General features: G+C 48.9%; 1 protein-coding gene across 14 annotated transcripts in view; it reads right to left on the bottom strand.

Moving 5' to 3' along the window:
- TPM3 (tropomyosin 3) overlaps positions 1–14,592 on the bottom strand; it is a 72,232-nt gene that overhangs the window by 13,016 nt on the left and 44,624 nt on the right. For 3 of the 14 annotated variants that reach the window (XM_084824269.1, XM_084824270.1, XM_084824264.1), the window contains exons 5-8: positions 13,098–13,173; positions 7,605–7,667; positions 6,711–6,780; positions 1,417–1,495 (exon numbers count right to left, since the gene is read on the bottom strand). In XM_084824269.1, coding sequence (XP_084680395.1) covers positions 1,417–1,495; positions 6,711–6,780; positions 7,605–7,667; positions 13,098–13,173 — 288 coding nt within the window. Of the gene's footprint in view, positions 1–1,412; positions 1,496–6,710; positions 6,781–7,604; positions 7,668–10,762; positions 10,839–13,097; positions 13,174–14,592 lie in introns of those variants that run through there. The other 11 variants (XM_084824273.1, XM_084824272.1, XM_084824266.1 and 8 more) reach the window with 5 other exon arrangements.

The following is a 14,592-nucleotide window of genomic DNA, read 5'->3' as shown; positions in this document are numbered from 1 at the left end:
TCTTTCGGATTCCATGCCCGAGTGGTTGGTATTCGTGCCAGCTGCCTGTGCAGAGTCATATCGTTGGCCTACTGAACTCAGGGGCATCTGCTCCAGTTTCTTAGCGGAGAGGCCTTGGCTAGCCCAGTTTCCCAAGACCCTTTTACTCGGAGGTGCCAGGGGCTGGATCTAGACCCTTGGGCATGCCAAGTGTGGGCTCTACCCCTGAGCTAAGCCTCCTCTCCATCATTTTATGTCCCAACTGGCCAAGACATGAAATGGGAGGACTTTCCTAGGACTGCGCCCAAACTACAGAACTCTGCCCAGAGCAGTTTGTCTGGGGCCTCCTCCATTCCAGCCGCCATTTCTCTTCCAGCAACTGCTGCCTGACCTCACCTCTGGCTTTCTAACCACTGCAATTGTTGATACCTTAAAAAAAAAATATTGCCGTGTGCTTGTCTGCTCAGTACGTTTTCAGCTGCCCTGAGCATTTTCACAACGGAAGGGTGGGGTACAAAGAGGAAAAAAACTGTAATACATCTGCATGGCCAAGTTCCGGTCTGGAACTCTGGCTCACAGCTGAGTCTTAGCCACTGGGCTACAGCAGCTTAGGAAGTTCAGTTCTGCCCCTGGCATGTGTTAAGGACATTGGCTTAATTTTTTCCTGATTTTGCTAGTGGATCTCAAGAGGCTGGGGCAATGCATGTGGGAAATTTCCATTGCCAACACAGAACCCTCAAGCCTATCTGGAGCCCTGAAGAGTAGAAACGAGCTTTTATTCGAGCTCAGCTGGGCACCAGATGTTATGTTTTGGAATTCCCCCACCCCAAGCATCCACCGAGCCTCTAAGCTTCAAAGTGGCCCCAGCTTCTCATTCTGTTCAAATTTAACTTGTGCCTGGCAGGAAGCAAACTGTGTCTCAGCCACCAGCCAAACCAAGATCCTGAGTGCTGTGTGTGAGCATAGGCTTTTTTTTAACCTTGTGAAAATGGTACACAGATCGGTGTTTTCTCCGAAGTACAAATCCAAGCTGTAGTGTTTGCAAGAAAATTGTCTATTAGGAGGGGAAAAACAACCACCATGGGCACAAACACTTATTAGTAAGAGGAATACTGCAAGGCTGGGCCTGGTGCGGCCTCACTTTGTGGGGAAATCTGGCTGCACATGCAAAAAACACACTGGGATCTCGGTTATATTAATAACTTTCCTCTGCATCAATAAGGTATGCAGCAGGTCCAATTACTTCAGAGGCAGTCCTTGCAAAGCCATCTAACCCAACCATTGCAGCGTATTAGCACCGCTTTCACTGATCATCCTCCCCACCCAACTGCTTGCCACACCACGCAAGGCACACCCAAGCAAAGGCCGACACACAAGCGTGCACACACAGACACACACACCCAGCGCCACCCTGTTGGTCCAAGCACTGGTATTTACATGGAAGTCATGTCATTGAGGGCGTGGTCCAGTTCCTCGCTAATGGCTTTGTACTTCAGTTTCTGGGCATACAGCTCATCTAAACAAAAGAGGGGACCAGGAGAAAGGAAGGTAGATGGGTAGTCCAGCGTCAGGAGGAGGAGACGTCATGGAAAAGGAGGAAAGAACGAGGTCAGATACACATGGATCAAAGGTTCAACCACAGGGAAACACCCAGCTCCAATTCCATTTGCCCACCACTTTTGAAAAGAGAGGCATACTTGGAGATGCCAGCATCCGCTGCACAAAACACACATGTCCCACTACTATCGGGCTGGATGCGCCTGATTTTGTCTGATCTTGGAAGCTAAGCAGAGTCAGCCCTGGTTAGTACTTGGATGGGGGACTGCCTGGGAATCAGGCTTCCTGCACTGAACAGGGGGTGGGACTCGATGGTCTTGTAGGCCCCTTCCAATCCTAGGATTCTATGATTCTACCACTAAGAATTGTGATAGGTTGCATCATGATGTTAGAAAAATACAAACAGCCACTTTTGGCCAGGGGCAGTGGGGGGAGCTTTGTTCCCTAAAGTTCACTTGCTGAGAAAACTTACTTAGTCCTGCATCACAAGTCAAGATATGTTTGAAAAACAGACTTTTTTCAAATGTACAATGACAAGAACAGTGAGCATTCTCTCTCTCTCTCTCTCTCTCTCTCTCTCGCCCAACCTTAAGGAATTTCAGTTAGACCAAGGTCATCTTGGTTGCGCACTCATTTTAAAGTTAAGATTTCCCTCAGCTCTTCTCTTGCTCTCATTTCTGGTCAAACGTTCAAAAAACTAGAGCCGCTCCACAATGAAAGAAGTCGAATCAATAAACCAAAGCAAGTTCCTGAGCGAGTGATCTATTAAACCTGCATATGATCACGTTTGTTTTGAAGAGAATATGCCCCGCTTTCAGATGGTGTCTTAGTATGTTGCTTCAGATGCCATTTTAGAAGTATTCCACCCCCCACCCCAGCCTGCTTTACTTTCATACAGGAAGGAGTACCCCTTCTGTAGATGGCAAGTGCTACCTTAATAAAAAGAGAGCGTTTAATTATTAAAACTTTGAAGTGTTAGTTACTTAAAAGGTTTAACTGAGTAAAGGCTACAACCCTACCTGAAAAAAGGGGGGTCTATTAGAAAATTGGAAGAAGTCGATTATTGGTAAGGTATCACTTTGTACTCTTGTGACAGAAAGGAAGAGTTTGGGTGATCGCACAGTCAGGGCCAGAAATATTGGAGCAAGGATAACTGTTTTGGCAGTTGGCCTCTGTACACCACCACATTGAAGTTGAAAGGAAACACACCCAGATGGGAGCAAAGTCAGGACTTTCAGCTGTAATTCAAGGGATCTGACAAAAGTGGGGCACTAACCATTCAGGAAGGACAGCCAGTGGCATACACACACACACACACACACACACACACACACACCATTGTTGGTGGCCGATAAGTAATGGAACAAACCAACATCATTTCAAACTTAAGGATCACCTTTAATACCTGGATGAAAATCCTTTGCAGTCAATGACTGCCTGAAGTCTGGAACCAATGGACATGACCAAATGCTGAGTTTCCTCCCTTGAGATGCTTTGCCAGGCCTTTACTGCAGCTGCCCTCAGCTGCTGCTTGTCTGTGGGTCTTTCCGCCTTCAGTCTTGTCTTCAGTAAGTGAAAAGCATGCTCTATTGGGTGGAGATCAGGTGACGGACTTGGCCATTGAAGAACATCCCACTTCTTTGCCTTGAGAAACTCTTGGGTAGCTTTTGCTGTATGTTTTGGGTCATTATCCATCTGCAATATGAAGCGGCGTCCTATCAGTTTGGCAGCATTTGGCTGAATCTGAGCAGAAAGTATAGCCCTATACACTTCAGAATTCATCCTGCTGCTTTTATCAGCAGTCAGGTCATCAATAAACACCAGTGACCCGGTTCCATTGGCAGCCATACATGCCCATGCCATAACACTGCCTCCACTATGTTTGACAGATGATGTGGTATGCTTGGGATCATGAGCTGTTCCTTTCCTTCTCCATACTTTTCTCTTCCCATCATTCTGGTACAAGTTAATCTTGGTTTCATTAGTCCAAAGAATCTCATTCCAGAACTGGGCAGGCTTTTTTAGGTGTTTGCTGGCAAAGGCTAATCTGGCCTTTCGGTTCTTGAGCGTTATCAGTGGTTTGCACCTTGTCGCGAAGCCTCTGTATTTACATTCATAAAGCCGTCTCTTGACTGTAGATGCTGACAATGACATGCCTACCTCCTCAAGAGCGTTCTTGACCTGGCTAGATGTTGTGAAAGGGTTCCTCTTCACCATGAGCAGAATTCTGCAGTCATCCACTTTAGTTGTCTTCCGTGGTCTGCCAGGCCTTTTGCTGTTGCTGAGCTTGCCAGTTAATTCCTTCTTTTTCAGGATGTTCCAGACTGTTGTACTGGCCACTCCCACTGCTTTTGCGATCTCTCTGATGGGTTTATTTTGTTTCCTCAGCCTAATGATGGCCTCTTTCACTCGCATGGACACCTCTGTGGACCTCATGTTGGGAGTTCCAGTGAACAGCTACCAAATGCAAATGTAACACTCAGAACCCCCTCCAGGCCTTTTATCTGCTTGATTGGTCACGGGGTACCCAGGAAACAGGCCACACCTGGCCATGCAGCTGCTTGTCAGCCATTCGTTCCATTACTTATGAGCCACCAACGATGGGTGTGTGTGTATGCCACTGGCTGTACTTCCTGAATGGTTAGTGCCCCACTTTTGTCAAACCCCTTGAATGACAGCTAAAAGTCCTGACTTCCCTCCCATCTGGGTGTGTTTCCTTTCAACTTCAATGTGCTGGTGTACAGAGGCCAACTGCCAAAACAGTTATCCTTGTTCTGATATTTCTGGCCCTGACTGTACCTTATTAAGCAGAGATGCAGCCATCTGAAATGTGGTCAGGGACTGGAAACCACATGAATCTGCATGGAGTCGATTGTTTTAAGGATGTCTCTCTGCTTTAACCATTTGACCTTTCTTTACTGTTTATTCTTATTTATATTTATTTATTTATTACATTTATATCCCGCCTTTTTTTCTCTTTAAGGAACCCAGGGCGGCATACATAATCCTCCTCCTCTCCATTTTATCCTCACAACAACAACGCTGTGAGGTGGGTTGGGCTGTGAGTCTGTGACTGGCCCAAAGTCACCCAGTGAGCTTCCATGGCTGGGTGGGGACTAGAACCCTGATCTCCCGACTCCCAGTCCAACACTCTCGCCACTATACCACACTGGCTCTTATGACCCATGGTTAAGCTGTAAGTGTCTACAATTTAACCCATTTTTTCAACTCTTGCCTTAAGTTTAGAATGCCAGCTTAGGAGTTTCAGCATTTATATTTTTGCTATAGACTGTAAAAGTCTGCAACATGCAAGGAGGATTTCTGCCCTCTTTGGCTTGCATTTGGCAATTTGGAAGGACTGAAATTGTTTTTTAAAAAATGGACATTTTTAAAGTTCAGCCACATCTTGCAATTCAGATTTAAAATCTGAACAAAGAAGATTTCAATTGCTAAAAAAAATGTGCATTAGAAAGAAAGAAATATTTCAGGATTCCACTGAGGTAATGTATACACTTAGATCCTAAGGTAAAGAAGTTCATAGAAGGTAAATTTCCCAGGCATCCTCCTCCCAGCAATCCCCCACACTCCATCCCAGAGGAAACCCCCTGACCCTCCAGAAAGGGTGTTTTTTGGGGGGGGGGGAGATAATCGCAGGTGGTTGCACGGGGGAAAAGGGGATTGGGGGCGGGGGGAAGGAATACCTTCCAAGAACTTCTGTAGGTTAACTTCTCTTAGGATTCAAGCCATAGATGTCAAGGCTTTGAGTGTAAACGCCACGCTACTTGCAACTTGGAAGTTAAAATACCTTTTAACATTTCAGATTTAAGACTTGCAGACTCTCTCCCCCCCACCCCCTATTTGGTTATTCAAATAACCCTCAAAGGAGGACTACTCATTTCTCCAGAATGTGTAAAGGGTTAGCACCCTTTGGCAGGTAAGAGCCCTCAGTGGCAAGGCCGCACCCAGCAACTCCTAACTGATACAGGAGTGTGAGAAACTGGGCAGGTTAACACCCTCCCTCCAGAAGCCAGAGGAGGTGTGACCACTGGAGTGCTGGAACATTCTTCTCAGGTTCTCTGGACCTGCTGAGGGACTCCTAGACAGGGCTGGGCCTGCCATGAACAAACATATTTACACTCCCCTCATCATTTACACTCCATGCCCACAGAAACTTGGCCCACACTTTAAAAACCAGGACTTGTAGCTCTAGGTAATCCAAGGCTACATTTTAGACACTGGTCAGAATGATTATTTTACATCAGGGCTTCTGAGCAGTGGGACAGAACACTAGTCCCTCCCCCACTTTGTGAGAAACTACATAAAGCGCGTTGCCTAGCAGTGCCCACAGCTCAGCCACGATCCTTCAAAATTTAAACTTGGCCAAGCTGATTCAGAAAGACACCTTGCAGAGGCACCATGAAATCTCAATTGGCTTTGCTATTTTGGTACAGTGAGTCCAGCTACTTGATTTCTGATTATCACTGCCATTTTTCTTTTTTACAAAAGGCAGCCATTTTAAATTTCCATTCCTTTAAACCGAAGAAGAGTGACCGGTTGTACAATGCAAAAAAGTGTAATTACAGCAATCAATCTTGCATGTCAGTGGTGGGGTGGAAAAGAGGGCAGATCTGAGAAGAACTGAACTAAAAACTAAACTCTGGCTAAAGTTCTCTTTTGCCTTCAAAAGCTACAAACCACTGGAAAAGCGAGGGGGGAGGAGAGACTAGAGCACACAGAACCATTCACCCACCCAAAGCTGTTTTCTTTCACACTACTTTATGGACAGACACACACATTCACATGTATTCTGTTTTAGAAACAAATAGGGCTCCTACACATGGGGCTAGAACAACGTGAGCTCCTCACTCAACTACAACGTCAGTCAGGAGAGCCAATTACAAAATAATAACAATCTTAAGAACATAACAAGAGTCATGCTGTATCTGACCAAAGGCCTCTAGTCCAGCATTCTGTTCCCAGAGTGCCTATCCTTTTGCCCCAACGGGAAGCCCACAAGCAGGACATGAGTGCAACAGCACCCTCCTGCTAGTGTTCCCCAGAAACTGATACCGAGGAGAATGCATTCTTCAATATTGAAGGAAATATATAATCATCCTGAAATGCTATGTACTGGTACCAAGGCAACACCCCCCAAGCCCCCAGCTTGAACCTACCTTCCAAGTCATCAATGGTCTTCTCCAGTTTGGCTACCGATCTCTCGGCAAACTCAGCACGGGTCTCGGCCTGCGACAGGAGGGAGAGCTGTGGTCAGTCAAGAACAGAGGCCAAGCCCACTACGGGAAAACCGATGCACCATTCCTGGCAAAAGGCTGTCTGTGGGACCCCAGAGGGACTTTCAAACCAGGCCAGGTGGAAAGTAGATAAGTATATACTAATATACTAATACACCTCTGGGACATCTGGAGTGCATTAGTACTGATGTTTAGACATCTTCTCTAGTCTCATCTCTTCACACAGGCTTTGCCAACTGTGGTGTGCAGTGCATAGCAGTGTGCAGTTTTACTGCTTACTCGCATCCATTGATTGTGTTTTATTGTTCTATTATTGTTGGTTTCATGGCATGACATGGTACCTTCACTGCTTTGACAACTTTGTGGAAAGCAGTATATAAATCAGATTGATTAATTACTTAATGTCAGCAGGAATGTTGGCTCCTCTGCCCCTAAGTTAGGCTGCTGAAATGAAGTAAACCGGAGGGGGGGGGAATCAGGAGTGATTTGTTGTGTGAAAGGATTGAGCCTAGTACCAATTCTGAAAATACATTCCTAGGCCAAGACTGTGCTGGGAGGCAGTCTGTTTCTTAGTTCCAGGTGTCTATCTCCTCTTCTGAGCTGCTACTTTGCACCTGGCTCCAGCCAACAGACCTCTGGACTCCAAGACAAAACCGAGGAGATTCCACAAACCTGGTCTGCCCATCCCTACTTTAACCCATCACACATTTCTAGCTTATCCCTGGACTCACACTTTTCATGCTAGTCATGGAGAGGCTCACAAAATGCCACTCACCCACCAGCTTGACACTTCTGGCAACCACATTCATCACTCACCTCCTTGAGTTTGTCGGTCAAGATCTTGATCTCTTCTTCATACTTGTCCTCTTTTTGAGAGTACTGGAGGGAGGAAAACACACTTAGGGTCCCACCATAACAGACCGTTCACCACCACACCATGCCCCACAGTAGCGGCCAGTTCCCACATCTTAACACTGGCCAACACAGTCCTGCAATTGGAATGCTTAGAAGACCTCCCTTGCCTTGTCCAACCTGAGGCCTTCCAGATGTTTTGGACTACATTTCCCATCAGCCCCAGCCAACATGGCCAAGAGCCTGGGATTCTGGGAACAGTAGTCAAAAATATCTGGTGGCACCAGGCTAGGAAAGGTGGCCTTAGGGTGAAGGTGGAAGCTACACAACAGCCAACATGGTGTAATGTAGCCTTCTTCATGCTGCCTGGAGTGATGGGAGCTGTAATCCAACATATCTGGAGGGCACCAGGTTGGGAGACAGCTGGTGCAGTGATTTAAGTGTTGCATTTGTACTGGTGAGATGAGTTCAAATCCCTACTCAGCTGCAAAACTTAAATGGAAAGCTGGGGCTAGGAAATCTCTCCCACCCCAGCCTACCTCACAGGGCTGTTATGAGGGTTACTTAGGGGCATGTGTGCTACCCTGAGCTCTTTAGAGAAAAGGCAGGATAAAAATCCAAGTGAGACACCTCAGTGAGCACACCTCTAACCCCTGACCCATTGCTAAGGGCAGCCTTCCCCAACCTGGTGGTTTGGACTCCAACCCCCATCCACCCCAGCCAGCACAGTTCATGCTCAGGCATTCTAGGAACTGTTGTCCAGAACACTGTACCAATCCCGCTTCCATAGGGATATAGCACGATATGTGGACAAGAGTCGAGGGCTCCCCCTGCTCCATCCACAACATGCAGGAGCCAATCATGGAAGGAGCTGTGCTGTCTACTGGGGGGATGAAGGGAGCCTTGCCCCCCCCCCCCCCCCCCGCCTCTGCCTCTGCAGGCTCTATCAGGTCTGTTCTGCAGAAAGACGGAGTGCAAAACTGCAAGCGAGGTTCAAAACTTGGATCTCTCCAGCAGCCTTCGGGGACTCACCTTTGCCAACAAATCCAGAGCAATGGAATCTGTGGCCCCTGCAGATGTGTTTGGACTCCAGCACCCATCAGCCCTGGCCACCATGGCCCATAGTCAAAGATGATGGGAGGGGGGAGTCCAACAAAATCCAGAGGGCCACCGATTCCCCACCCCTGCACTGGAACATAGGAAGCTGCTTTGGCCTAGGTCAAATTCTAGCTTTACCTAGTCCAGTACTGTCTCCTCTATCATGATGGCTAGAGATTACCTCCTGCATCAGAGGCAGTATGCCTCTGCATATCACCAACTGGGAAACATGAGCAGGAGGGTGCTGATGCCCTCAAGTCCTGCTGGTGGGTTTCCCACGGGGGCATCTCGCTGGGAACAGAATCCCGGCACTCAGGTAGAGTGCTGAGGTAGAGTGAAGCCTTGTGCTTCACCTGCTCCCCGATCCTTCTTTAACCGAAACGCCAGAGACTGGACTTGGGACTTTTGTGTGCCAAGCTGGTGTTCCGCCAGATACGGCTCCTCCCTGATACGATCCGTCCACTGCGACTCTTCTGTACAGGACATTACCCAAGGGACTGCACTGGGTATCCCTCTGCCCTTAGGTCAGGCAGACAGCCTCAGCAAAAGCACTCAGGCTGTGGAAAAGCCTCCCCAGAGACATTTGCTCTATTTCAGCTTCACAGGTACGTCATTTTCATGGGAATGTTACGGGCGGCAGAGTTCTTCTACTGCCCTTTGAACTTTTAAGCATTCGCCAAGGTTTGGATTTAGTTATTTCCAGGCTTTTCCTGCAGCTCTCATTTTGATCCACACGACATATTATTTGTGACGGCTGCCTTGCAGCAAAAGGTGGAAGATGAATAGCCACCAGGTAGTGAGCTTCCAATTTTGTTCGAGGGGATGCTACGCGAGCACAAACACTCCCAGAACCATTTGCCTGACTATTACCAATCATCAGCCAAGGGATGGACAAGTTCAGGGTCAACCCAGGTTACCACCCCCTCTCCCCCAATAGCCTTTACTGTGCCTCATGGATTAGGTTTTGGTGGCACAAAACTACCTAGACCGTCCTCCCCCTCACCTGGTGCCCTCCAGTTGTTTTTGCCTTCAACTCCCATCATCCCCAGCCAGGACAGTCTGTAGCCAGGAACACTGGGAGTCATAGTCCAAAACATCTGGAGGCCACCAAGTTGGGGAAGATTGCGCTAGAGATTTTATTCTGTTTGTTTGGAAGAAGCCGACAAAAAACTGTATCTTGTAACACTACAGTAGTGGCGGTGGTGGGCAATGGTGGTGTCAAAACAAGAAGCTGACAGACAGTTGATTCGAGGCAGGTTTAAAGAGAGCACTGGGTTTACACAAAGCAGAGTGTAACTTACAGAATTCACTGCCACAAGAAGATAGTCATGACCTAGATGGCTTTTTAAAAAGAGGGGTGGGGACTAGACCAGTGTTTCCCAAACTTGGCTCCCCGCTAGACACTGTGGGACTACAACTCCCATTACCCTCCAGCCAAGCATCAGGGATGGTGGGAGTTGTAGACCAACATTTGGGGGACCCGAGGCTGAATTAGAACTGGAAGGAGAGAGGCTCTGCTAACAGCCATTACCCAGGACAGCTAAACAGAATCCTTTGCATGTGCAGAGGAAAATATTTCTGAATCGTAGTTGCTAGGGACGAAAAGAAGGACAAGCAGGAGGGAGCTATTGCCTTGACGCTCTGCTTGTGGTCTCTCTCAGTGGTTAGTCACTGTGAGAGACTACTCACAGATCCTGTGAGAGACAGGATCCTGGACTCAAAGACAGACCTCTGGTCTGATCCAGCAAAGCTCTTTATAATCTGCTTCACCCACAGCGGCACGTCCCTTCGGTAGTGCCATTTGCCGCCATTCAAAGGCTAACCGGGGTCCCTGTTCAGGCAGAGCTGGAAGCCAGGGTTAAGAGGAGGCCTCCTGTTACATCTGCGCACAGGGCCCAACACACACGCTCTCACCATCTTGGCAGTCATTTATGAGGTTTCACCAGACAGCACCAAAGCAGAACCTGTGCTCCTCAAGGCTACCCTCCAGACACAAAGGGAGGGGGGAGATAGAGCCACCCTACCTTCTCAGCCTGAGCCTCAAGGGACTTGAGATTGTTGGTGACATTCTTCAACTCCTCTTCCAGCTCTGAGCATTTACTGCCAAGTGTTTGCAGGGGAGGAAAAAGTTGTCAAGGCAAAATGGATGGGAAAGGGGGAGGGAGGGAGGAAGAGGACAGGAGAGAGAAAGAGAGAAGAGTGAATCCTCACATCAGAGAGACTGCAGGAGGTGGGCCTGCAAGACCAGCAACTGCTTCCCATCAGCAGAAGAGGAAGCGTCTGCAGGACCCAGGCGACCAGCCCCTGCCAAACGCTGGCCAGCACCTTGCAGACACTGTAGTCGGACAGCGTAGGGACTCCTCCTCATTATGGCCTTGAAGTAGTGCTTGGAAACTTCAGGACCAGCCCAGGGTACCAGCAACCAGATTGTCTCCAGATGTTTTGGACTACAACCCCCATAATCCCCAACCATTGGCCATGCTGGCTGGAGTCCAACACATCTGAGAGGTACCAGCTTGCCTGCCCCTACAGTAGCCAGCCATCTCAGGGGGCCCACTTCTTTAGACACCTTTTCAGTGTTTTGGTCCAGGTGACAGGTTTTAAGTGACAGGAGCATCATTCATTGATTACCTGCATCAGGGGTGGGGAAACTTTTCTGCTGGGGGCCACATCCCAGCAGTGGGAAAGGCCACCTCTTCCCCCACCCCCCTGCTCCCCCACCCAGTTATCTGCCTAGGGAAGGACAGTTTACTCTTGCCAGCAGTCTGAACTTATGTCCTGCAAAGGGCTTCTGAAGCAAAGCCAGGGCCCACTCCTGCCCTATGTGGAAAACAAAATGGAACACTCTTATTCCCAAGGGCTCTCCTGCCACTTACTCCGACATCATTTCAACATCTGGAGAAGACTTTTATTTCTTCTCCCAAACCTCTTGAACTCTTTAAAACAGAGGTGAGCCACTTGTATGTCTTAGCCTACAACTCCCAACAGCCCTAGGCAGCCAACCAATGGTGAGTGACGCTAGGAGCTGCAGGCCAAAACATCTGGAGGGCCACAGGTTGCCCAGCCCTATTTTAAAACCATTGCTTTATCCGCTGCTCTTTTAAACAAGTTGCAGGAGGAGGTTTTCAGTCATTGTTCTTTACTTTTTATTTTTTAAGTTTGCACGTCACCTTGAAGCATTTATGTGCTGAAGGATGGGATATAAATTTTTCGAGCAAAACTAGATCAGAGGCTTGTGAAGGTTCACACCTCAGGCCATCTGATTTCAGAGTTCACTTGCAGCACAATCCTATATGTGTTTTCTCAGAAGTCAATCCTATTGAACTTATTCCCTGGTGGGGGGGGGGGGGAGAGAGAGAGACAGAGAGAGAGAGAGAGAGAGAGAGAGAGTGTGTGTGTGTGTGTGTGTGTGTGAAAGTGAGAGAGAGAGAGAGAGAGAGAGATTGATTGATTGATTGAAGGATTGCAGCCCTAAATAGCCAGTGTTTTACCGACACCATCTGTACAGCAAAAAAAGAAGAAAAGGCAGAAAACCACCACAAACTGTGTGTGATGGCCAAACAGGAGACCCTATAACTGCCCTTCCCGCTGAACATCACCAATATCTTATGCACGCGCACGAGAGAGAGATCACTTTTCCTTTGTTCCCTGGTCTGTTTAATTTGTTCTATGTAAGATTAGCCCTGAAAGGTCCCCCATTTTGATGAGCTGCCGATTTGCAACTCAACCTGTAACAGGCTATCTTGTGCCAAGGGCTCTACCCACATACCCCAATGGCACAGGAGCCACTGCAGCATGGCTCCCCACAAAACTGAGGTAAAGTCTGAAACTACGCTCCATGTGGCAGTGTTGGGTGTAGGAAGCAACTGCATTGGAGGCCTCTCGCGCCCAACACCAGGCTCTTTGTGTTACCTCAGCCAACCAGGGAAAGAGCTGCATGGCTAAGGCAGTGTTGGAAGGGGCCCATAATGCATAGGCCAAAGTGATTCCCACCTTCAAAGAGATCCTGGCGTGTGAAGAGCTGAGGGCAGCTAAATTGGGGGCATTCGCCCCCAGGTTTTAGACGCAGTCCCGACTACAGAGCCTACAAGAGCTGCAGCGACGGCCCAAGAGACCGGAGCTGCCTCGGTGGTGCCTGGTCCCGGCCTTGCACGGAATCTGTTCGGCCTCACAGCCATTTTGGAAGAAGCGGCTTTACCAAGCAGCAGCCACCTGCTCGATGGAAAGTAAAACAAGCCAGTCGAAAGTCAGCAAGAGCAGAACAAGCAGAGCATTTGAGGCAGCGAGAGAAGGGGGAGAGACAGGAATTAAGAGTACGGTTGCTCAAGGAGGGGGGTGGGTAGGGGGAAGGGTTAGTACCTTTTCTTCAGCCTGAGCAAGGAACTTCAGGTTTTGGTCCATCAACCGGATCTGCTCGTCCAGCTCCCGGCAACGGCTGTTAAGGATGGCCGCGTTGACAGGCACGGGTTGGGCAGGGGGGGCCGAAAGGAGCAGCAGCGACAACAAAAAGACACACAAAGCGAGGCCATAAAAAGGGGGGGGGGAAGAGAAGGGAGAAACAAACAAAAAAAGTCTGTCACAACACGCATGCTTGGTGGGTGGGGGTGGAAGGCATTTTATGAGGGGAAGCAAGGGGAGCAGTTCCTACAGGCGGCATGCCACGCGGGAGTTTTAGGAACCCGTTACACAAGGCCCAGAAGCGTGACGGTGAAGAGCGTGAGGTGCAGCCCAGCTCTCCGCAAACATCTCTCTATCACAGCCTTCCCCATCCAGGTGCCCTCCAGATGTATCCAACTACACTCCCATCATCCCCAGCCATGGGTGGGGAAGATGGAATTCTAGTCCCACACATCTGGAGGGCACCGGGTTGGGGAAGGCTGCTCTCTTAAGTTAGCATATGCAAGGAGTGGTTCTGTGAGGGGATTTTCAGCAAGAGGGAGATGAGGACCAGCAGCTTAAAACAAGTCCTGCTAGGGGCCAGAACGGCTTTCTCTTCCTTTCCCACCTCAGCCACCCGCGACACGACTGTTTGCATACAGCGAGAAGCTTGCAAGAACACCCGGCAGACGTTACTGGGCAAAATACACAGATCCCAAGAGCGTCTTTGTGGTCGTCATTTTTAACAGAAACCAAGCTCCACCCTTAAAGCTGCAGAGGTGTTCAAGTGTGATGGGGTTTGCTGAAGCTTCAGAAACCAGAATTTTCTTTCATCTGAGGCAAGGCTGCATTGCTATTCTCAGCAACCTGCAATTCACAAAACAAAACGCTGCCACCCCCCACCCTAAAACTATGCAAGTGAGATTATGCAAACGTGATAAAATGTGGCTCTTTTTGTGGTGTGGACTTTGCATTGGTAGGGATGGATTTTTTAATCCCCACCCACCCGCACGCCAGTGACATATACCCAGCCCTGACCAACAGCGAGTGCTTTTAACTGGGAGCTGCACAGTGATTGCTTCTAAGCTTACCACGTGGAGCCCATAACCCCACCACCAAGAGGTTGTCTGTAGTCTCCAGGCACGCTACCACGCTGGGAGTTCCACTGCTCATGCCCCACAGCTCCAGAGGGGTGGTGACACCGAGCCACCCCACCCAACAGGGAACCACATGGGCAAGCTTCAGAAGATCAACCACACACCAGCCATACCTAAGCAAAGCAGCCAGCCCCCAACACAGGAAGATGGGAGCACCACAGTGAAGTGGGTGGAGCTGGGCAGGGGCAGGGGAGAAGGGGGGAATTGGAGGACTGGTGTAGAGTGGAGGACAGACACACAGAGTCCTCAGGCGTGGAACAGGCCCAGTACAACAGTTTACCTTCACAAGCAGTGTGTCACACATGGGCTTAGAGCAGCCT

The sequence above is a fragment of the Heloderma suspectum genome, chromosome 17 (assembly GCF_057233095.1).
Source record: "Heloderma suspectum isolate Gila_16-S chromosome 17, 16-S_ref, whole genome shotgun sequence".
Classification (NCBI taxonomy): Eukaryota; Metazoa; Chordata; class Lepidosauria; order Squamata; family Helodermatidae; genus Heloderma; species Heloderma suspectum.
Note: the sequence above shows the minus strand (reverse complement) of the source record. Positions and strands in the feature narration are given on the sequence as shown.